Below are 23,569 nucleotides of genomic sequence, written 5' to 3'. Positions count from 1 at the left end.
AGACATGATGAGCCGAAGGGCCTCTTTCTGTGCTTTATAACGCTATGACTCTCTGACTCTATGGGCTGGATTTTCATTGAAGAGGCGGGTAGGAGGCGGGTTCCGCCTCCATCGAGTTCTAGCCAACCCATGCGATTTTGACTTGATTGACCTTGTTGAGCCCGCCCAGCGGGCTCAGCAGGCCAATTAAGGGCCACCCAGCAACAGGTGATGTCTCAAGATTGAAATTTCATCTGTCAAGAGCTTTTGACAGATGACATATCAGCGTTTCACAGGTGTTTGACGCTGACAATCTGTACTCCAAGTTAATTCCTTCCTCTCAGGATGATTTAGAGATCTCTCCGGAACAGAAAGCTGAATGCTGCAATTTTTGACAGATTGTGGCCATTCTGCTTTCTGTGCCGGTGAGATGAGAGACTCCCGAGACCTGAAGGAAGGAAGGAAGGCTGTAAAGGTAAGTAAAAGTTAGTAGAACTTCTTTAAACACTTTACACAGACCAAACACACTTACCTCTGCACTCATGCACCCATCACTCACCTGAACACCGGACATCTCGACCCCTCCAAGCCCTTCATCCCAACGGCCCGCCTCGCTAACTTGGCGTGGTTTGGAGCAGTTAATTAGCACTAATCCCCGTCCCGCCTTGGGTAGGTGGGTCCCAGTGCGGGGCAGGAACACGCCTCCTTTGAAACTGGCATGGAGGCAGGTTGGGGGCAGGATGGGGTCGGGACCCCTGATTTCGGGTTTTTAAACCCCCAGACGCCTCCAATCCCGACTCCACGACCCAATGTAAATCCAGCCCTATGACTGTGTGTTAGTAAGTGACTGTGGATCTACGCGAGTCGATTTGTTACAGTGCTTTTATGAGTAGAGCCCTTTGAAAATGTGAGTGTACCAAGGATATCAGTTGTAAGCTGCAGCTTCAATGTGTAGCCCACTGTAGTATAGGCATGCACAATAAGTAAAGAAAGAATTGTAAGGTTCTGCAAGAGTTTTGTAAGGGCAAGCAATAAATATGGAACATCTAACGAGACAATACTTTGTGCATATTTAAGACATCTGCCTGGTAAATGGTAATGCTGGTTTGTCTTACCTTGCATCTTTCTTAAAGTGTGCCACCTTTTACATCTGTTCCCAAGTTGTGCGGGCAGTATATACAATATTGATCTTTCCCACCATCTCCTGCAAGGCATGTTGTCCTGCCATCCTTGGGGAAGAGTGCCATGGAGTGCTAAATAAGGCAATCCTGTGCACGCCATTTCACGCCGCACTAATTCCACTTCGCCAGCCATCAATAGGCTCTCAGATGTTGGTTCACTTCATTACTTGCTCAACTCCATTTCTTGCCTCCTTATTTATTTTATTTTGTTTGCCCAAGCCACTTGTTTTCAAAAATGAAATATACCTTTAAAATATTTACACACTTTGTAAACATGCAACAAGTTTTGCCTCCCATAGATGGCCATTTACCTTTAAAATTTAGAAGCAGCACTTTAAAACCTGCTGATATCTGCTATTCCCAGTTTTCCCTTTGGTGATTTTCTAGAGCCAGAACCTATATGGAGCAGAGCTTGCTATAAACTGCTGAATAGGCCTGACTGGTAAATTCCTGGCAAGGAGTCAGCAGACATTAACTTCTCTGTGCTCTGGTCCTACTATTTTAGAACCAGAACTCAAAATTATAGCCTTAAAAAATTTCAAGAAACCCTGCAACTTCGTAATTTTTCATCAGCAATGACTTCTTTCTTTCATTTCTGCTCCATATAGTCTTCACATGTCATACCACAACAGAACAGTTTTCTCCATGAAAAATGAGGCAATTTGCAAGCAAAACAAAACTGAAAATTGAGAATCCAATTCAAACGGCATATGTTAAATAAATTACTCACTCCAGAAACCGTGTGATGTAATCTTTGCTGCAGTGGGACCATATGAGAGGAGACTGATCATACTGCAACTGTCGAGACATGATGAAGTGATGATTCTCCATGGGTTCACAGTCATTACCCTGTCCGTCATGTTGAATGCCAAAACTGCAATAATAACAGCACATGAGGTAGTGTACTTCCTTTCTGGAAGATTTCAAATTACTGTATATCCATCTTTTTTAGAACAAATAATACGCATTTTCATTTCTGTGGGTACTTCAGAGAACGTATATTCATTGGTTGCAGTGTTATCAAAGCTGTGATCACTGGACCTCAGACAAAATTTCACAGTTAGAAAATCCCAATTAAAATGCTGTTGGGGAAGATGTCCTCTGTGCCTAAAGAACTGATTTATGATTCTACTATACTAAGTGCGAAGGTGAAATTTTTGTCTATATTAGTTCAGATCAAGAGAGGGACAGTGAGAGACCTAAGAACAGGTCACTTGCCCACCCCATCTCAGGGAATAATGCAAAGACCTGGTAGTGGCTAAGAAGGAAATAGAAAATGTTACAAAATAAACAGGGGAAGAGAAGAAATAAATATTTCCAAACAGCATTGTTTTTTTCCTGGGGAAGGGAGCAGAAATGTAACCGTTTAGAACAGACTGTGAATACTTTACAATCATTCCAATACTACTTACCATAGAAAGGTTCATACAACGTAATCTTCACCCAAGAATGCATGTGAAGGTCACAAAATTTAAAGATTTCAAAAGTAGCACTTTTGAAAATGTAGCAATGGGCTTGGAGTCCACCAACACACCAGGTTCTGTCAAACAGGTTTTCTGACTTCATCATGAATTTTAAATTTACTTCGGGCCTATTAAACACTAAATAAGCCCAAACAACAAACCAACTAACAGTAACCCACAACACCAGAACCGCTGGAATTAACTACCACGGTGGCATAGTGGTTAGCACTGTTGCCTCACAGCGCCAGGGACCCGGGTTCGAATCCGGCCTCAGGTGACTGTCTGTGTGGAGTTTGCACATTCTCCCCGTGTTTGCGTGGGTTTCCTCCGGGTGCTCCGGTTTCCTCCCACAGTCCAAAGATGTGCGGATTAGGATGATTGGCTATGATAAATTGACCCTTAGTGTTAGGGGGATTAAATACGTGGGGTTACGGGGATAGGGTGGGATATGTGTTGGTGTAGGGGTTACGGGGATTGGGTGAGATATGTGTCGGTGCAGGCTCGATGGGCTGAAATGGCCTCTATCTGCACTGTGGGGTTTCTGTGATTCTGTGATATGCTTTTCTGCTCGCCTGTAAGTACTGACTCGTACTGGGCCACTATTACACAGGTACTGGATGATCTCCAGTTTATGTTTGATTGTCGGCAAACTATTTATGCATAAAAATCATTTCAGTCTAGCATGTTCCTGTCCTCACTTTCCAGTAGGGACTTTACTGGCTAACAATCAGGAGTGAAAACCCCAGCTGATTTTAATCTTTCCCAACCTAGGGCCACAGAGAGCAGCTAACTCAAGACAGGGCTTCCCTAATTTGTAGGACCTGATCTGTGCATTTGAAATTAAATGTGTACAGAACTATTCCCTCTGTTTATAAAGGGTGAGATACCTGTGACCAATCTCGTGTGCGATGGTAAATGTTACCGGCAAGCCAGAATCCTCATTAATATTGCAGCTTCGATGTGGTTGGCACATTCCCGAGATATGAGACAGACCTAATGTCTCACAGGGGTGATTCATCCCAGCACAGAGATCCTTCCTATAATTAAAAGGCATTTAGATCACTTAAAAATGACTATAGATAATGGCCCAGAATTTCCTGGATCGGAATTATATCAAAAGGTAAGTTGATATTTACGTCGGTTTCTACAGCAATCTTACACCACAATTTCCTGCCAATTTCATCAGCATAAGCCGGAACATAAAAACTAGTGTAAACTACCAGAAATCAGTGTAAGTAATAGGGGTCCGAGGAAAGCGCAGAACTCACGCCATATTCCTTCTTTAAATCCGTCTTTGTCGGTGAAAATTAAAGTTTGAAGCTATCACACCAGGCACAGCATGTTCAAGAAAATCATGACAGCTTTTCAATTTTAATGTAACACTTTCTGATGCCATAAAAAGCATCCAAAGATTTACAAAATATAATGCCGATCTCAGTAAAACAAAACACATGCCAAAAATTACTGTAAAACTCTATAAAGCGTGACTTTAGTTCCTGCTGCGCCTCAATTGTATAAATTGCTTTCCAAAGCAGTTACTCACATTTAAGTAAAACATAGTGATTTGTACTGTATGAATTATTTATATCACAAGCATGAAAATAAACAAATGACAAAATAAAAATGACAGCTCTTCAGGTATTAAGTGTACTGTCAAGTGTGCTTCATATAACAATAGAAATCCTTAACACCTCTGGTCCAAACATTGATTTTAACAACTTCAGACTTCTCTCTTCCTGATTTTTCTTGTTGGATTCTCCCTTCCACATTCCTACTGCATTTTCTTCCAGTTTAGTGCTGTATTTAACTCCTTCTAAAGCCTTTTCATATTCTGACAGATGACCTTTGTGTATTATGCACCAGTTTGCACCTTTTTAAAATCTATTTGCAGACTATTAAACATATTGGCCCTGAATTTCCTTGGTAGTTCCACCAGACTCCTGCCTAACTCTGGTGGGAGATTAGTGAAACTTACCAGAAAACTACAGGGATTGTATGGCCTCCCTTATAAGGGGTCAAACCTCTGCCCACCCCTTACATGGCAAATGTCTTGTTGAGGGGGGGGAAGGGGACAGAGCTGGGGTGGGAACTCACTCCGTACGTTTATTCAGGACCTGGCATAGCGCTGGAGGCCACTATGCCCAGTGAGAGCAGGTGCACCAGCCTCCAGATGGGTATAAGTTGACATCACCAGGGAAGTTTAGTTCAGACTCGTGCCTTGGACCCCAAAGAATAGACTAATTTAAAAAATAAATATCTTTATCAGCTCCCTTACACAGAGGGCCAAAGGGACATGGGTGTGTTTGAGGGGGAGGGCCCTAGTCAGCCATCCATCCAACTGCAGTCAAATGCTGGAGATGCCAGGTTTGCCTTGTGGCCCAATGCAAATTCAGCACCCTACCGCTGACCCTCCAAACTCTGGTGTAATCAGTGATGGAGGGAACTGGCAGGCGGAATACCCGCTGTTATGTCAGGATGCTGGACTACGGATATTTGGGAGCATTAACTGTCTCAGTGTGAAGGTAGCTAACATAATAAAATAGATTTTTCAAGTCCTTGCATGTACCAAGGAACCATGCATGCCACAAGTATGCATCGGAAAGCCTGCCCTAATATCTGCACCCATCATCTAACTGGTAGATCATGCCAGTTCTGATACCACCAAAATATTAAACTATCTTTCCTTTGAAAATCAGCCTGCTGTGCTATCCAGCATTTTCTAATTATGAGTTCAATTGCTTATCATAGCCAGTTTAAAAAAAAAACTAACCTAGTCAACAATACGGCTACATCATGATGATTCGGACTGGAGTCACTTTTAGGATTCACGTTCTTTTGCCACTTGCAGAAACTGGCAAGAGTATGGTCAGCATGATGAATGATTTTTAGTCCTTTCTGTAAAGGATTGGAAGAATGTTATTTCAGCGAAAAACTGTTAGAAACAGCATTGATTTGCTGAATAGTAAAATATGATTAAATGAACACAGCAGGATGGACCATGCCCTTATCTTGTAGTAGTTGTCCAAAAATTAACTGGCAATGCCCAGAGGGAGAAAATATTTTTATACATATATATATATATATATGTATAAAGATCTAAAAACGCACAGCAGCTGATCTGCCCATCAGGATTTCCAAGGCTGGGTGCTGAAACAGAATGCCCCTGATTTTGGTCACTCCACTGCCCTGTTTTTCAGTGTGAATGGGGGGGGCAGCAATACTGTAATTGCAAAGAGTTCACTTATTGCCGACCTGCTGTCCAAGGCCCGCCCTCTGCGATTTCCCAGTGGGCCTCGATTGAGGCAGCTTCTGCTTCCAGCAAAAACAGGCAGGAGCCTCACTAAGCTATGTCAATCAAGGTGCAAAGACATAGGCCTAGAAATTGGGTTTTGGCTTAGCCAGGGCTTTAGCGCCGGAAATTAGTGCCGGCGCTAAGTCCCCTGCGCGCGCCAAAAATTCAGTGGCGCCGCGCCCAAACGGCTGCCGGCGCTACTGAAGGGTATTAGCGCCTGGAAAAGGGCGCTAACTGCCGTTTCGCGCCGCAATTCCGGCGCTGCGGCACCCGATGCGGTGCGGCAGGCTGGGGAAGTGCAGGCCTCCTCCTTCCGTTAAGGAGGAGCTGCCTGCACCCGGCCGCGGCCCGCGCAAATCTGCTTAAAAATGAGCCCAGCACCTCGGACAAGTGCCGGGCTTGCATCTGTTCCGGGGGGGGGGGAGAGAAGTCCGGGGAGGGAGCTGCGGGCAGGCGGCCGGCGGGAAAGCGGCCGGCCACCATGGGGCCTTTAATGCGCCGGCACTAACTGCAGTAAGGCACCTCTGACAAAACGCTGGTTGCGGCTGCCACGGGCGAGGCGGCCGCAACTCAATTTCGGAGTTCGGGCGGGTTACCACGGCAACCGGGACGCTGCGCACACCGATGACGTCATCGGTGCCGGCGCAGCGCTACCGGAGCAACGCCGATTTAGGGCCCCAGGGAATTTCACTACTGGCCATAACTCCGGCGCAAGGCCCTCTAGCGCCTCAAATGAGGCGCTAAGGCTACTGAATTTTCAGCCGATAGTTTGTACCTCGAGGCCATTTTGATAGTCTTGCGCACAATGCCCGTTCGGGGTAAACCCATCCACTAAATAGAGCAGCAAATGACCAGAGCCAGTGTCACTTAAAGGCATCACTTGAAGCAGGTCTGCCAAGAATAAAATTAATTTATGTGGCAGCTTCGGGATGACCTTCATTGCTCTCCCTGCTCCATGTTGATAATCCTTTGCCCCTTCATTAATACTCTACATCAACCTCACCCTCCCCCCCCACCCCCGCGCCCCCACCCCGATCAGTCCAGCCCTGCCCTTTAACCTTTTGCTGCAGGCCCATGCTCTGTGGATGCCCTGCCGGATTTTCTGCCCACCCAAAATGGTGAGCTGACTCTTGGTGCTCAAAACACTCGAGCAGCTCACCAATTGAATTTAACTGAGGCCGGCCATTAAAATGGTTTGCCCTCTTGCTGACGACATCGGGTGGCCGTTGCAATCGTTCCGCTCAATATAGGCCGAGAAACAAAATCAGGGCCAATGTTTCAGGCTCAGTTTTGGGTCCCTGCTGGTCATGCTTTTATTGCAAGAAGATGGTAGGTAGATATTTTCTGCACAGGTACACAAGGGCAAGACCATTGTAGGGTCTTACCCGGGAGCTTTTCTTTTGGATTGAACATTATTATGATGTATAAATAGGGATGAAAAGAAGACACTACAAATGGTGGCAATCTGGAAATATATCAGATAATGCCAGACAAACACAGAAGGCCCATCTGGAACTAAAAAGAGAAAACAGATAGCTTAACAATTCAGATAGAAATTCTTCACCAGAACTGGGGTTTGACAAAGGGACTGGCAGAGTTCTGACAAAGGACATCCAAAAAGTGAACCTATCTTTTTTTGTTTCAGTTCCTGGGCCGATGTATTTTCTGTTTTATTTCTGTTTGAATAGACAATTCAGTTTCAGGGAGTTGTTTTTGCCACTAGTAATGACATTATCATCTATGTTAATAGCAATTTCTAATACTTGGGTGAGATATCAGAGGGTTGCTGGCAGCTATGAAACCATATGAGCATGAGTCACTGCCTTCAGGACAGGGGCGGAAGATAAGGAAGAAATATTTTTTAAATACAATAAAAGTTTGTGCACTTGGACTTCAAAGTGTTTCCACAGTCTACAAATCTGCTTCAAGGCTGAAATATTTAAAAGCCCTGACCCCTGAGACATTTCCTGTACAGAATTCTCTAATTTCATATTTGTTGTTGATAATTCCTTCACTGCAATTAATCATTGAATAAGAGTAGCAGATTTGGACTGAGTTCATTCATTTTGGAAACAATAGAATTTACTAATAAACAATTCATTTTCAGCCTGAATTGATCTTCCTCCAGCAATTATAAATCTTTACTATAACTCCCTGGGCTAGATTTGCACTATATATAGGCATTTAGTTTTCATTGGAACTGCTTAACAACTAAGCAAATCAAAAGCACAGCAAACATTAAGATATTAAAGAATACATCCGTCTAAGCAGTGATCTAGACATTAAAAACGATTTCATTATCATTGCATTCATATTACCCCTGCTTTTCCATTAAAGGCTGGGATTCTTCCCACTCAGCTTCAAATCACATCACATATCAATGCCCTAACAGATAGGGTGATTTTAGCTGGACAAGCAGCTGGAAGCTTACTAGTGGTCTGTGCTGATTTAACTCCAGCTGTACCCCATGGGCACATCGTGCGGTATAAATGTATTGGCTGTGCCAACCTATAGCTATATTTTCTGGACTTGGGTAAGTGTGGTGTGTTCCTACATTGAGTGCACTCTGTATTGGGCAAACTAATATTTTATGTGCAGATTTCTCAGTAACCTAGTTTGGAGATTCTACAAGATGGTGTTGGGTTTCTGCACGTCAGATAGAGAGCTGACCGGAACAAGAAAAAAGTAAGTTGACTTGACTGTTATTAAAATGATTGTTGCATTATTTTTGTTGTAAAAAGTGCAGAAACTTGCTAAATGTAGATTTTCAATGTTTTTGTGCTTAAATTTAGTTATTTATTATTAAAGAACTCATAAATATGTTTTTTAAAGTTCTGTTTGGCTACCTATTCTGCATTCATCAAACCCTGGATTTGCTCCCTGTTTTCATCATTATGCATTCATTTTTGCATTGTCAGTTCTTCACTGTACTTTTTGATCATTGCAATCAGAGACGAGCAAAGCAACAACTATGGGAAACGTTTTTGAGTTTCTTAACTTTGCTTTGCCATCTGTGGATCCAATTTTTGTTAACTATATTTTGCTGATATGTATTCCAGTTACTTGTGGGCTATGATATCAACTATCACAGGGCCATTTATTATGCATTTCTCGGCCGGCTTTCTATTTTGCATGCTTCTGGGGATTCACTCAAACCCTGCCAGGCTATGCAATGTTGCCTCAGCTAGGATTCAGGGCTGTTTCATCTCCTTTACTTGCTCTCCAGCAAAAGAAGTCAAGGGAATACTGTTTGGAGGCAAAGAGTACAAAGTAAAGACTCATATTAAAATTGAATTATTCAATAGAATTATTGATACAATATTTTTTCCCTCTCCCTGTACGGAAGTATTTGGTTTCACTTGGTTCATAATTAAAATCAGGAGCTCACTACATAGAGACTCCATGCTGTCACATGCTGCAACATTACAGAAAGCAGCATCTTGTCAAGATATTAATTGTGATTGTGACCCTCAATAAAATGTTAGTCACACATCAAACAACATTACTTAAAATTAAAGAAGGATAATTCATATTCAGGTTTTTGAGTTTAATAGTTGATTTCCTATAACCTACATAAATACTGATTATGTTGAGAAATTTAGTAACTTTGACAATGCACTGTAACGTGTCAATATTCACACTTGTAATTAGAAATTGCATACCTTTATTTTAATATACAATTTGACTCCTTACATAAATAGTTAAAAATGAAAAATATGAAATAATAGTAACAGTACCTCCTCTTCCTCTAGTAAAATGAGACGCACCAATACGATGTGGATTGCATTGCCAATACTAGGTTCATGGAACAAGCTTGCAACCTGTGCCAATGTAAGAAGAAAGAAATTAATTGGTCCTTCAATCCAGAAAACTACCAACACAGATTGAAACAAATTTGGCACTGGAGGATTGTTATTCAATCACTGTCTCACATTAACCTTAGTGAATGAATGATTGACACATTATATCTCCTGCAACGCATTCAAAGGCATTGGTTTACAGAATGATACACACTGCAAGATCTGTAAAATCCTACTAAAGGTGCAGTATACTGGAGGAACAAAAGCAGAGCTAACTGTGCACAGCACTTTACTCATGCAAGAGACGAATACAGGCAAATTAAATCATGCCCAAAACATTTCCAATTTGATTTCACAAATATCATGTAAATTGAAACACAAGTCGCAGTACTGAATTGGTTATTATCATTCATGTTGTACACTTCCATTAATATTGAGCACCATCTGTTCCCATGGATGTACATTACCATGCCAGATGATGTCTTTTAGGCTTGTACTGTTGCATTGTATATTTATAACATAATGGCCCAGAACTTGGTGTCGGGGGCTTGCCGCGCGTGCAAGCCCCCGATCTGCACTCACCCTGCGCGCTGACATCTGAAGCCCCGGCCTGCTTGCATTTCCTGTCACTGGCCCGGTTCAGATGTCGGCGCGATGTGCTTACCTGATCCAGCGGCGTAGTTAGTGCGATGTGACGGCTGGGATCAGGTGAGCACTGTACAACCAATCAGGGGAGGGGAAGGTTCATTCATGAGTTTGAGAGTAAGAACTGTCAAACTCATGAAAACTACAGGGGCCCAAAACACTATTTAAACTTTAAATAAAAATTTAAAAAACATCCCAATCATTAAATTAAGTATAAATAAGTTAAAAAAAATAATTTAAACAATAATTTTTTTTTTTGAAAAAAATAAATTTTTACTAAAAAGGGTCTAAAACTAAACTTACCTTATTGTAGATTCTTTAAAATAATAAACCTGTGGGAAAAAAAATTCTAAATTGCACTAAAACACCACTTACCTGTAAAAATAAATACTTACGTGTGCTTTTTACAAGCGTAAAGTCCGGAGGCCTTTACACATGCGCAAATCCCCCAAAACAGAGGAAATCCAAGACGCACGCGCTGCCCCCTACAGCGCACGCGCTAGCCTCTTCACCTCTTGGGTTAGAGGAGAGGAAATGCCGGTTTTCAGCGCATGTGCTGTGCATGCTGAAAACCGGCATTTCCTCCGGCCAGACGCGTGAGTACCCCTTCCGTACTCACGCGTTTGGGGAGGAATTACTGCCCCATTATAGCAGAACTGAGTGCAGTTTAAACAGAGTGCTGCAAGTTGGGTAAGTCAGGGAGTCTTAACTGGTTGCTAAAATAAAACTTTTGTTTGTTTCACATTTACTGTTACTGTTTACTGTTTAAAATCTAAATTTCCCAGCTTTAAGCAGGGTTATAAAGGGATATACAAGGCCTACAATTCAGACCAGCTGAAGGCAGTTAATTAGGGAAACTAAATTAAACTCGTTCTCCTGTAGCAGAACCCACCAACTCCTTTGTTTCAGGGCTTTGCAGTGCGATTTTGCAGAGTACGGTTCAAACAGAGTGCTGCGAGTTGGGTGAGTCAGGGAGTTAGGTGAGGAGTGGCAGGAGGAGTTCCCTTGTTTCACCTTTGTTTTTCCTAACTTTTCACCCTGTAGGAATTGGTTCTTACTTTACACCAAGGAAAGAGTCCGAGAGCGGGAGCAGTCAAACAACAACAACTGTGAAACCACTAAAGTGACGTCACAACCAGGGAACCAGGGAAGGAGCTGATTGGTAAGTAGGACCTGGTGAGTATTTCTACAGTCCAGTCGTTAAAGTAAAAGTAAGGTCTCTGTGATGAAATATTCCATTCATCACTCATCAGTATTTCTCTGCCTGTGACTGTGGTTGGTTTCAGTTTCATTTCCATTGTATTGTACTGTGTGTAGGGCTCCGCCCATACCTGGCTCCTATGTAAGCTGGCCCAGCCTGCAGCATATCCAGTACGGCAGACCTCTGGATGGAAGATACATTCTCCTCTGTGTGTTACCTTCTAAGTCAATAAAAGCCTTGTTTTGTTTCGCTAACATCGAGTCTCGGATTTATTGAGGCACATCAATTTTATTGACTTAATTTTCAACACAACGGATCAACTCTTGAAACCCGAACGTTTGGATTTGGACCAGCATGCTTCGGACGCATTGGCACGCTTCGGACACTGGTTTATGTGTATGGAATTCTTCCTGGACAATTCCGCAGCCGTCAAAGACGCTACGGACGCTGCGAGTATGAAACTCGGAATTCTGCGGAATTGGGTAAGCCACCGGGTTTACCCCCTCATCCAAGACGCCGACACGTACCCGGCCGCCTGCGACATCTTAAAGGCGCATTACCAGTAGCCTACGAATGAGGTGTATGCTAGGCATCTGCTCGCTACTCGCGCACAGCGACCTGGGGAATCGGTGGAGGAGTTCCTAGGCACCCTGAAAACGCTTGGCAAAGACTGCAAGTGCCAAGATGTAAAAGCCGCAGTGTACACTGACGAGCTTGTTCGCGATGCCTTTATCACAGGCCTCAGCTCCACTTGCATCCGGCAGAGACTGCTGGAAAAAACGGGATTGGACCTGAAACAGGCTGCGGACACAGCAAGATCCCTGGATGTGGCCCAGAGAAACTCGGACGCCTACTCTTCAGCCCGCGCCGTCCACGCCGCCACGTGTGCACCAAGGGCGCCGCCATCTTGGAAGGCATCTTCCCCGCCCGGCAGCCCGACACCGTCGGGGCCCCGCTCTCCCCCCAGAAGCCCTACGACAGCCGCGATGCGTCGGGGACCCAACTGCTACTTCTGCGGGCAGCCGAAGCACACCAGAAACCTGTGCCCGGCGAAAGGCACCACTTGCTTTAAGTGCGGTAAGAAGGGGCACTTCGGGAAGGTGTGCAGAGGGAACCCCGCCGGAAAACCCGCCACCGCCGCGTGTGCGCCGTGGGAGCGGCCATCTTGGACGCCATCTTGTCCGACCTCGTGGGGTCCGCCATCTTGTGAGCAGACAGCGTGGACGCCATCTTGTCTCGATCAGGGCCCTACAGTGGCATCAGTCACGGTGGACCAGACCAGGCCGCACCCGCTATCCAAATCAATGGTGGGCATCGAGGTAAACGGGTGCAGGGTTAAATGTTTAATTGACAGTGGAAGCACGGAGAGTTTTATCCACCCTGAACTGGTACAACAACTCTCCCTAAAGGTGGTCCCTACTCGGGGTACCATCTCTATGGTTGATAAAACCCAGACATCGACCATTATGGGTTACTGCACGGTACAATTGTCCGTTAACGGAACTGTATACGATAATTTTAAAGTATTAATCATGAAGAATCTATGTGCGAGCGTGATCTTGGGCCTGGATTTCCAGTGCTACCACCAAAGCATCACGCTCAATTACGGTGGGTCCCAGCCGCCCCTCACAGTGTGCGGTCTGGCTACCCTGAAGGTAAAGCCGCCTTCGCTATTCGCGAACCTTACCCCTAACTGTCGGCCAATAGCGACCAAAAGCAGGAGGTACAGCTGGGAGGACAGGCGGTTTATCGCGACCGAGGTAGACAGGCTCCTGAAAGAGCGCATTATTGAACGCAGCAATAGCCTGTGGCGCGCCCAAGTGGTGGTGGTAAGGGGTAGCGAGAAGAAACGGATGGTGATCGACTATAGCCAAACGATCAACAGGTACGCCCAACTAGACGCCTACCCGCTACCCCGCATATCAGAAATGGTGAACCAAATCGCCCAATACCGGGTGTTCTCCACCATCGACCTCAAGTCAGCGTACCACCAGCTCCCTATCAGACCAGAGGACCGCCCGTACACCGCCTTCGAGGCGAACGGACGCCTCTACCAATTCCTCAGAGTCCCCTTTGGGGTGACGAATGGGGTCTCGGTCTTCCAGAGGGAGATGGACCGCATGATCGATGACCACCACTTGCAGGCAACCTTCCCCTACCTCGACAACGTACCATCTGCGGTCACAACCAGCAGGATCACGACTCGAACCTCGAGAGGTTCCTGAAAACCGCACAAAACTCAACCTCACCTACAACGAGGACAAGTGCGTTTACAACACCACGCGCCTCTGCATACTAGGCAGCGTGGTGGAGAATGGGGAAATCGGACCAGACCCCGACCGATTGCGCCCCCTACGGGAGCTGCCCCTGCCCAACACTCCCAAAGCCCTGAAAAGGTGCCTGGGGTTATTTTCTTATTATTCCCAATGGGTCCCCAACTACTCCGACAAAGCCCGCCCCCTCTTGAAAGCATCCTCTTTTCCGCTCTCTGCTGAGGCCCATGCCGCCTTCAAAAGCATTAAGCAGGATATTGAGCGGGCCACGCTACAGGCAGTGGACGAGAACACCCCCTTTCAAGTGGAAAGTGATGCGTCTGACTTTGCCTTGGCGGCCACCCTCAACCAGGCGGGGCGGCCCGTAGCTTTCTTCTCGAGGACCCTCCAAGGGCCCGAGATCAGACACTCCTCCGTAGAAAAGGAGGCCCAAGCCATCGTGGAGGCAGTGCACCACTGGCGCTACTACCTAGCCGGCATACGCTTCACCCTACTTACCGACCAGCGGTCGGTAGCGTTTATGTTCAATAATAAACAGAGGGGGAAGATTAAAAATGATAAGATTCTTAGGTGGCGGATCGAGCTCTCCACCTTCGATTATGACAGCATTTACCGGCCAGGAGCCCTTAACGAATCCCCCGACGCCCTCTCACGAGGGATGTGTGCCAGCGCCACCGGGGATCAGCTACAGACCCTCCACAATGACCTCTGCCACCCAGGGGTCACGCGGCTGTTCCACTTCATAAAATTCCGCAACTTACCCTACTCGATTGAGGAAGTTCGGTCCCTGACCAGGAACTGTCGCACTTGCGCTGAGTGCAAGCCTCGGTTCTACCGCCCAGATAGAGCCCACTTAATCAAAGCTACACAGCCCTTTGAGCAGCTCAGCTTAGATTTCAAGGGCCCCCTCCCGTCCGTCGACCGCAATGTTTACTTCCTGAACATTGTGGACGAATACTCTCGTTTCCCATTCGCCTTCACCTGCCCAGACATGACCAGCGCCACGGTCATTAAATGGCTCAACAGCCTGTTCTGCCTGTTCGGTATGCCGAGCTACATCCATACGGATAGGGGGGCGTCCTTCATGAGTGAAGAGCTACGCCAGTACATGCTGTCCAGGGGGATCGCCACGAGCCGTACCACCAGCTACAACCCCCGGGGTAACGGTCAAGTGGAGCGAGAGAACGGGACAGTATGGAAAGCAGTCACTCTAGCTCTAAGGACCAAAGGCCTCCCTATCTCCCGCTGGCAGGAAGTCCTCCCAGATGTGCTCCATTCGATACGATTGCTATTGTGTACTGCCACTAATGCCACGCCTCACGAGCGAATGTTTGTCTTTCCCCGGAAATCCACCTCAGGCGTATCCATGCCGTCATGGCTCTCCACCCCAGGTCCGGTATTCGTGCGAAGGCATGTGAGGGGCAAGACGGACCCTCTCGTGGAGTGAGTGCACCTACTCCACGCCAACCCCCAATACGCGTATGTCCGGCACGCCGACGGAAGGGAGGACACCGTGTCCATAAAAGACGTCGCCCCAGCCGGTAACGACAACAACCACGACAACTGCAGCAACAACGACCACAGCAACTCTTACCCACCCACTACTCTTTCATCACCCCCGGAAGAACATCGACCAATGGTACCCCCACCAACTACCCCTTCAACAACCCTGGCGGCACCCCCGGCAGAGACCCAGGAGGCCACCGGGGACACCCAGCCGACACCCGCGGCACCACAACAGCCACGTCGGTCGCAGAGGACTATCAAACCCCCGAACAGACTAAATCTATAGAAGGGGTGAATGTGATGAAATATTCCATTCATCACTCATCAGTATTTCTCTGCCTGTGACTGTGGTTGGTTTCAGTTTCATTTCCATTGTATTGTACTGTGTGTAGGGCTCCGCCCATACCTGGCTCCTATGTAAGCTGGCCCAGCCTGCAGCATATCCAGTACGGCAGACCTCTGGATGGAAGATACATTCTCCTCTGTGTGTTACCTTCTAAGTCAATAAAAGCCTTGTTTTGTTTCGCTAACATCGAGTCTCGGATTTATTGAGGCACATCAGTCTCTAGTTTAGAGTAAATAGTGTTTAAAGGGAAGTAAGGTCCCTAGTGTATTTAATATTCTTTAATTTAAAGGAAGTAAAGGGAGTAAATTAAGTGTAGGACATGGCAGGGCAGCTGGGCTGTGTGGAGTACTCCTCCTGTGCTATGTGAGAAGTCAGGGACACATTAGGTGTCCAGGGTGAACACATGTGCAGGAAGTGTCTCCAGCTGCAGCTATTCAAAATCCGCGTTTCAGAGCTGGAGCTCCGGCTGGAGTCACTGTGGAGCATCCACGAAGCTGAGATCTTCATGGACAGCACGTTTAACGAGGTGGTCACACCGCAGGTAAAGAGTGCACAGGCAGACAGGAAATGGGTGACCGCCAAACAGTGTAAAAGAACTAGGAAAGGAGTGCAGGAGTCCCCTGGGTCCATCTCCCTCTCCAACAGATTTTCCGTTTTGGATACTGATGGGGGAGATGTTTTCTCAGGGAATGCAGCAAGAGCCGAGTCTGTGACACTACGAGTGCCTCAGCTGCACAGGAGGGGAGGAAAAAGAGTGGGAGAGCAATAGTGATAAGGGATTCTATCGTAAGGGGAACAGATAGACGTTTCTGTGGCCGCAGACGTGACTCCAGGATGGTATGTTGCCTCCCTGGTGCCAGGGTCAAGGATGTCACTGAATAGCTGCAGGGCATTCTGAAGGGAGAGGGCGAACAGTCAGAGGTCGTGGTTCACATTGGTACCAATGACATGGGTAGAAAGAGGGATGAGGTCCTGCAACAAGAATTTAGGGAGCTAGGTAGCAGATTAAAAAGCAGAACCTCAAAGGTTGTAATCTCTGGATTACTCCCGGTGCCACGTCCCAGTGAGTATAGGAATAGGAGGATAGAGCAGATGAATGCGTGGCTAAAGAGTTGGTGCAGGAGGGAGGGCTTTAGTTTCCTGGATCACTGGGTCTGCTTCTGGGGAAGGTGGGACCTGTACAAGTCGGTGTAAAAGAGGAGGGGTGTCGCAATATTAATCAAGGAGTCAATTACTGCTCTATAAGGAGGGATGATATCTTAGCAGGTTCCTCTAAACATAGAAGATAGGAGCAGGAGTAGCCCATTCAGCCCCTCGAGCCTGTTCCGCCATTTAATGAGATCATGGCTGATCATGCAAATTCAGTACCCAGTCCCTGCTTTCTCCCCATATCCCTTGATCCTTTTAGCCTTAAGAAATATATCTAACTCCTTCTTGAATATATTTAATAAGTTGGCCTCAACTGCCTTCTGTGGAAGGGACCTGGAGGCAGAATGGCCAGTGAAAGACCAAGGTCTGCTCCAAGATTTGACGACGTTGCCCTGCAAGCTTTAGTGGAGGGAGCAAGAGCTCATAAGGAGGTGCTTGTCCCTTCTTCAGGGAGGAAGAAGCCCCCCCAGCAGACCAAGGCTTTGTGGCTGCAAGTGGCAGAAGAGGTCAACTCCTTATCAGTAACCCGCAGAACCTGGATACAGTGTAGGAAGAGATTTCATGATCTTCTGCACACTGGAAAAGTGAGTATGAATTTCCCATCACCCTCAATCTGATCCCCATTGGCTTTCCTCACCAGTACTCAGCTTTAGCAATCTCTTCCTCTACATCCCATTTGACACTAACACCCATGCACCCTTACCCATTCCCTCTCTCTCTATGGTCACATTCACCTAACTATTCAACTATGCAGCCCTCACACTCCCTATCACTGTGATGCTATGAAAACAACTAACAACACACAGGGAGGGCCCTTGGTCTTGCCACTTCACTCCATCTTTGTCTCCTTCTAAGTATCTATGTTATGGAATCTCTACACTCACTCCTTCATTCTCACTCAACCTCCACTTGTCTCCCTCATTGCAGGAAAAGAGAGCTCACAATAAGCGAGAAAGTGTGAGGACAGGAGGAGGGCCACCCTCATTAGCCCACCTCACCCCCTGGGAGGAGGCGGTCCTGGAGGTCATAGGAGTGGAGGAAGATGTGCAAATGGGGGATGGACAGAGGGGTGCATCACAGCAAGCTGGTGACAGAATAGTTTTCCATCTCTTTCACTGACATTGCATGAGTCGCTGATAATGATTCTGAAGCTCTAACATCTGCAATCATCTGCAATATGCAATGTGCATGTAACCTTGGCAGCACATCTCTGGCTTTTTCCTTGACTCCCCAACAGGACCATCGTAAGCACCCATCCCCACTAGCCAGGAGGAAGAGCCTGAACATCAAGATTCCTCAGAGGAAGCTGCAACCTCTGAGGGCGCAGCGTCAGTAGAATTAAGCGCACCCAGCACCAGCGCAGACACTCACACCTCGGTGGGACCTTCGGGACATAGAGTAGTGATGTCACCTGGTGTATCACAGTTCACAAGTGAACATCAGCAGATTGTGGAGACAGGAACAGCAGTGGAGAGTCCTAGTCGGAGGGCGCAGGACTCTGCCAGCTTGGCTCAGCTGCATGGTGACCCTCTGCCTCTGGGTCCATCCATAAGATCAGAACTCCAGGAACAAATGCAGGAGTCTCTGGCAGGTTTTGGCTCCAGGGTCGCTGCGAGTGTGGAGCGAATGGAGGGGTCAATAGCGAACATGAGTAGAGCCTTTGTGGAGTCATTGGTGCATGAACGCATCACCATGGAAAGGATGGCAACCTCCATGGAGGTGATAAGTCGCCAGAGTGCAGAAAGCATGGTGAGCGTTCAGAATAGAATGACATCTCTGGAGGAGCGATGGTCATCTATTGAACAGAAAAACTAGACCTTCATGGAAGTCCTTCTGAGTAGGACTGCCAGTGCAGATACGGGTCCCCATGGCCCCCCTGATGTGCAGCAAGATGCTCTCAAGCCACTTGCAAGCGCTGAGGGGGAGCTGACCCATGAGAGGGAAGTTGGTGGCAGACATCAAGGAAGTGGGGGCTCTTCTCCAAGCGCTCATACTTCCATGCCACTGCAGAGTCCTCGGTCAGAACCCCACCAGAGCCCACACCCAACTGAGATCGGCATCTCAACCCCTGCACAGCCGCAGTACAGCAGACTGTTCACGAGCCCTCACAGGTTCGCCACCCCAGAGGATGCCCGCCAAAGGTGTCGAGACAGGAGCAGCAGGAAAGTGAGCAAGGGGCCTCCACATCTGCTGAAGCCACAAGGGAAGCACCACGTAGGAGCACGCGTAAGAGAAAGATACTGCACAAATAGTCACAAGGGTAGTGACTTGGGTGAAATTTGAAGTTTTATGTGTAAAAACCATCAGATGAATAATGTAAATAAAAAATCTGATGGCTACTGCTGCAGTTGTGGCGTGTGTCATTTCGCGAATGGGACTTCCACATTAAGGGCTTAGGACACATCATAATGAAGTGTTTCGAGAGACTGGTCTTAGCCCACATCAAAGCCAGTGTTCCTGCCTCCCTTGACCAACACCAGTTTGCCTATCGGGCAAACAGATCAACGGAGGATGCAATCACAACTGCTCTACACTCGGCACTGAATCACCTAGATGGTAAGGAGACCTACATCAGAATGTTGTTTATAGACTACAGCTTAGCATTCAACACTATCGTCCCCAACAAGCTGGCCACCAAACTCCAAACTCTTGGCCTGAACACTTCCCTCTGCAACTGGACCCTTGACTTCCTAACAAACAGACCCCAGTCTGTCAAATTAGGTAACCACACCTCCACCCCCCTGACCCTGAACACGGGGGCCCCACAAGGATGTGTGCTGAGCCCCCTCCTTTACTCCCTCTTCACCCACGACTGTGTGGCTGTTAATGGTTCCAACACCATCATCAAGTTTGCAGATGACACCACGGTAGTAGGCCAGATCACCAACAACGATGAGTCAGCCTACAGGGAGGAGGTCCAGCATCTCGTGAAGTGGTGCGCCGACAACAACCTGGCCCTTGAAAACAAAGGAAATAATCGTGGACTTCAGGAAGTCCAAAGGCGGAAATCACACCCCCATCCACATCAATGGGGCGGAGGTGGAAAGGGTGGCCAACTTTAAGTTCCTCGGAGTCCACATCACGGAAGACCTCTCCTGGTCCCTCAACACCTCCTCTCTGGTGAAGAAGGCCCAGCAGCGCCTATATTTCTTGAGGAGGCTGAAGGGATGTAATCTGTCACCCCCGATCCTCTCTAACTTCTACCGCTGCACTATAGAGAGCATCCTGACAAACTGTATCACGGTATGGTACGGCAGCTGTAGCTCCCATGACCGGAAAGCCCTGCAGCGGGTAGTCAAAACTGCCCAACGCATCACCGGCACCCGGCTACCGACCATAGAACATATATATCAGAAACGCTGCCTACGGAGGGCACGGTCCATCATCAAAGACCCTACCCACCCCAGCCACAGTCTGTTCACCCTCCTACCATCTGGAAGACGCTACAGATGCATTCGCACCCATACGACCAGATTTAGGAACAGCTTCTTTCCCAGGGCTGTCATCCTACTGAACTCCACAAATAAACACTAAAGCCTGCACATCTGCCGATGCACTTTATTATGGTCATATTTATGCTAATATATATGTACAAATGTATGTTGAAATGTTTAAGTGTCCTAATCCAAATTGTACACTCTCGGGAGCCGCAAGCCTACATTTTGTTGTACTGCACCTGTGCACTAACAATGACAATAAAAGTTGATTTGATTTGATTTGATTTGATTTAGTCAGTATGGTGATCAAATTGCTCGGAATCAGCTGGTTCTTGGCCATTGTCGATGATCAGGTAAGAAGCTGCGAGGCAAAAGTGTATGAGTGGCTAGGCTAAGCAAATCTGGCCAAGATGACTGCATTCCTTGCATCCCAGGCAGCTTTGTTCTCACGTACTGCCGCCGCTGGTTGATGGGCCTCTGCAAGATGTTTGTTTTTGCTCTCCTCCTCCTCCTCCTCCTCATCTGAGGAGGGTATGTGAGGAGCCACTTGGTCCTCAGGAATCTGCAAGCCATGACGCTGTGCCATGTTGTGAAGTGCACAGCAAACCACGACAATTCTGAAGACCTGGCTGCTGAGTACTGCAGGGCTCCACCTGATCTATCCAGGCATCTGAAGCGCATCTGCAGCAAACCGATGGTTTGCTCGATTATGATTCTGGTGAACATGTGGCTGGAGTTGTAGCTCTCCTCTGCTTCGTTGGATGGCCTCCTCAATGGTGTCATTAGCCACGTCCTCAGGGGATAGCCCTTGTCTCCAAGTAGCCATCCATTAAGTTGGTCTGGCGGACTGAATAGCGGAGGCACACTAGACTGGCGCAGTATGAAGTTGTCATGGCAACTGCCAGGGTACTTGGAACAAACATGCAAAATTTCCTTCCTGTGGTCACACACCAGCTGAACGTTAAGGGAGTGGAAGCCCTTGCGGTTGACAAAAATACCTGGATTGCGATGGGGTGCCTTAACGACCACATGTGTGCAGTCAACGACGCCCTGCACTCTTGGAAAGCCTGCCAGATTAGCAAATCCAACTGCACGCGCTGTGACACTTGCTTGATCCTTGGTGAAATGGATGTGATTGTGCGCGCTGGCAAAGAGGGCATCGGTTACCTGCATAATGCATTTGTGTGCGGCCGCCTGCGAGATGCCGCTGATGTCTGCTGCTGATCCCTGGAAGGAGCCTGAGGCAAAAAAGTTGAGTGCAGTGGTGACTTTGATGCCCACTGGTAAGAGTTGTCCACCTGGTCATCTGGCCTGCAGGTCTTGTTGCAGCATTGCGCAGATGTCACCCACTACCTCTCGCGAAAGTCAGAGCCGCTTTTGGCACTACTGCTCAGACATGTTGAGGTAGCTGACCCTGTGTCTGTAGACCCTGTTTTGGGGGTATCTCCTTTGCCGATGGGCTTCCATGCGCTGGCCGCTTCTGGCCTGTGCATCTTCAGGTGAGTAAGCAGCAGCTTGGCGCTCCTGCTGGTGCTGCTGCTGTTGGTGCTGCTGTTGTTCCTGGTTCTACTGGTGCCGCAGCTGGTCTTCTTCCTCATCTAATGCCCAGAAGGGAAGGAAATAAATGGCTCCCATGCTTCTGGTATATGCCTCAGTTGAGGAAGCACTCAGTGAAGGTGGTGAGAAGGGTTTCCCAGGAGGTCACACTGGAGATGGGTGTCAGGCTCCAAACTTCCACAGCTGTGGTTATGCCTTCTAAAAGTTCCCCCAGACCTGACACAACAAAGTCCTGCCACCTGCAAATGATGGCTGATCAAATCTACTATTTAATGGTTGACCTGCAGCTGAGAGTCAGCAATCCAATTGTGCTCCCGCCAGGTTTCACCGTTTTGTTTAAGAACAGGCGTGTTTTACGTGGGAAAAGAGTTAATATCGCAAAGGCATATCAAAATGGTATTTTAGAGCCAATTTAGTGCTTGTTAAGGGCTTTAATGGCCTATCCCGCCTCTTGGAGGCGGGACGGAGACGGGACCACTAGACACAAATTATTTAAAATTGCTTGGAGGCGGGATGGAGGAGGGGTTGGGCCCGCCCGCCAGTGTATGCAATTTTAACCCCCCACACGCCTCCAATCCCGCCTCCATGGCCCAATGAAAACCCAGCCCTTAGTCTCCACTTGGAGAAGCAGGGATTAATCAGGGATAGTCAGCATGGCTTTGTCAGGGGGACACCATGTCTGACGAATTTGATTGAATTTTTCGAGGGGGTGACTAGGTGTGTGGATGAGGGTAGTGCAGTTGATGTAGTCTACATGGACTTCAGTAAGGCTTTTGAAAAAGTCCCACATGGTAAGAGCCCATGGGATCCAGGGCAATTTGGCACATTGGATCCAAAATTGGCTTAGTGGCAGGAGGCAGAGGGTGATGGTCAAAGGTTGTTATTGTGACTGGAAGCCTGTGTCCAGTGGTGTACCGCAGGGATTGGTGCTGGGTCCCTTGCTGTTTGTAGTGTACATTAGTGAATTAGATATGAATGTAGGAGGTATGATCAGTAAGTTTGCAGATGATATGAAAATTGGTAGAGTGGTAAATAGTGAAGATGGAAGCCTCAGGCTACAGGACAATATAGACGGGATGGTTAGATGGACAGAACAGTGGCAAATGGAATTTAACCCTGAAAAGTGTGAGGTGATGCATTTTGGGAGGACTAACAAGGCAAGGGAATACACAATGAATGGTAGGACCCTAGGAAGTGCAGAAGATCAGAGGGACCTTGGTGTGCATGTACATAGATCCCTGAAGGCAGCAGGACAGGTAGATAAGGTTGTTAAAAAGGCATATGGGATACTTGCCTTCATTAGCCGAGGCATAGAATATAAGAGCAGGAAGGTTATGATGGAGCTGTACAAAATGCTACTTAGGCCACAGCTGGAATACTGTGTGCAGTTCTGGTCGCTACACTATAGGAAGGATGTGATTGTATTGGAGAGGGTGCAGAGGAGATTCACCAGGATGTTACCTGGGCTGGAGCACTTCAGCTATGAAGAGAGACTGGGGTTGTTTTACTTAGAGCAGAGAAGGCTGAGGGGGGACCTGATTGAGGTGTACAAAATTATGAGGGGCATTGATAGTAGAGGGGTCAATAACTAGGGGGCATAGTTTCAAGATAAGTGGCAGGAGGTTTAGAGGGGATTTGAGGAAAAACTTTTTCATCCAGAGGGTGATTGGAATCTGGAACTCACTGCCTGAAAGGGTGGTAGAGGTAGGAACCCTCACAACATTCAAAAAGCATTTAGAT

At 47.3% G+C, this 23,569-nt stretch overlaps 1 protein-coding gene across 1 annotated transcript in view; it reads right to left on the bottom strand.

The window, feature by feature from the left end:
* LOC147123535 (A disintegrin and metalloproteinase with thrombospondin motifs 12-like) overlaps positions 1–23,569 on the bottom strand; it is a 967,639-nt gene that overhangs the window by 536,117 nt on the left and 407,953 nt on the right. Inside the window, exons 5-8 of the mRNA XM_085974208.1 lie at positions 9,653–9,736; positions 5,394–5,518; positions 3,511–3,660; positions 1,891–2,034 (exon numbers count right to left, since the gene is read on the bottom strand). Of these exons, the coding sequence (XP_085830334.1) occupies positions 1,891–2,034; positions 3,511–3,660; positions 5,394–5,518; positions 9,653–9,736 (503 nt within the window). The remainder of the gene's footprint in view (positions 1–1,890; positions 2,035–3,510; positions 3,661–5,393; positions 5,519–9,652; positions 9,737–23,569) is intronic.

Source organism: Somniosus microcephalus, chromosome 2 (assembly GCF_052327205.1).
Source record: "Somniosus microcephalus isolate GS21.2 chromosome 2, FLI_Smic_1.0, whole genome shotgun sequence".
Taxonomy (NCBI): Eukaryota; Metazoa; Chordata; class Chondrichthyes; order Squaliformes; family Somniosidae; genus Somniosus; species Somniosus microcephalus.
Note: the sequence above shows the minus strand (reverse complement) of the source record. Positions and strands in the feature narration are given on the sequence as shown.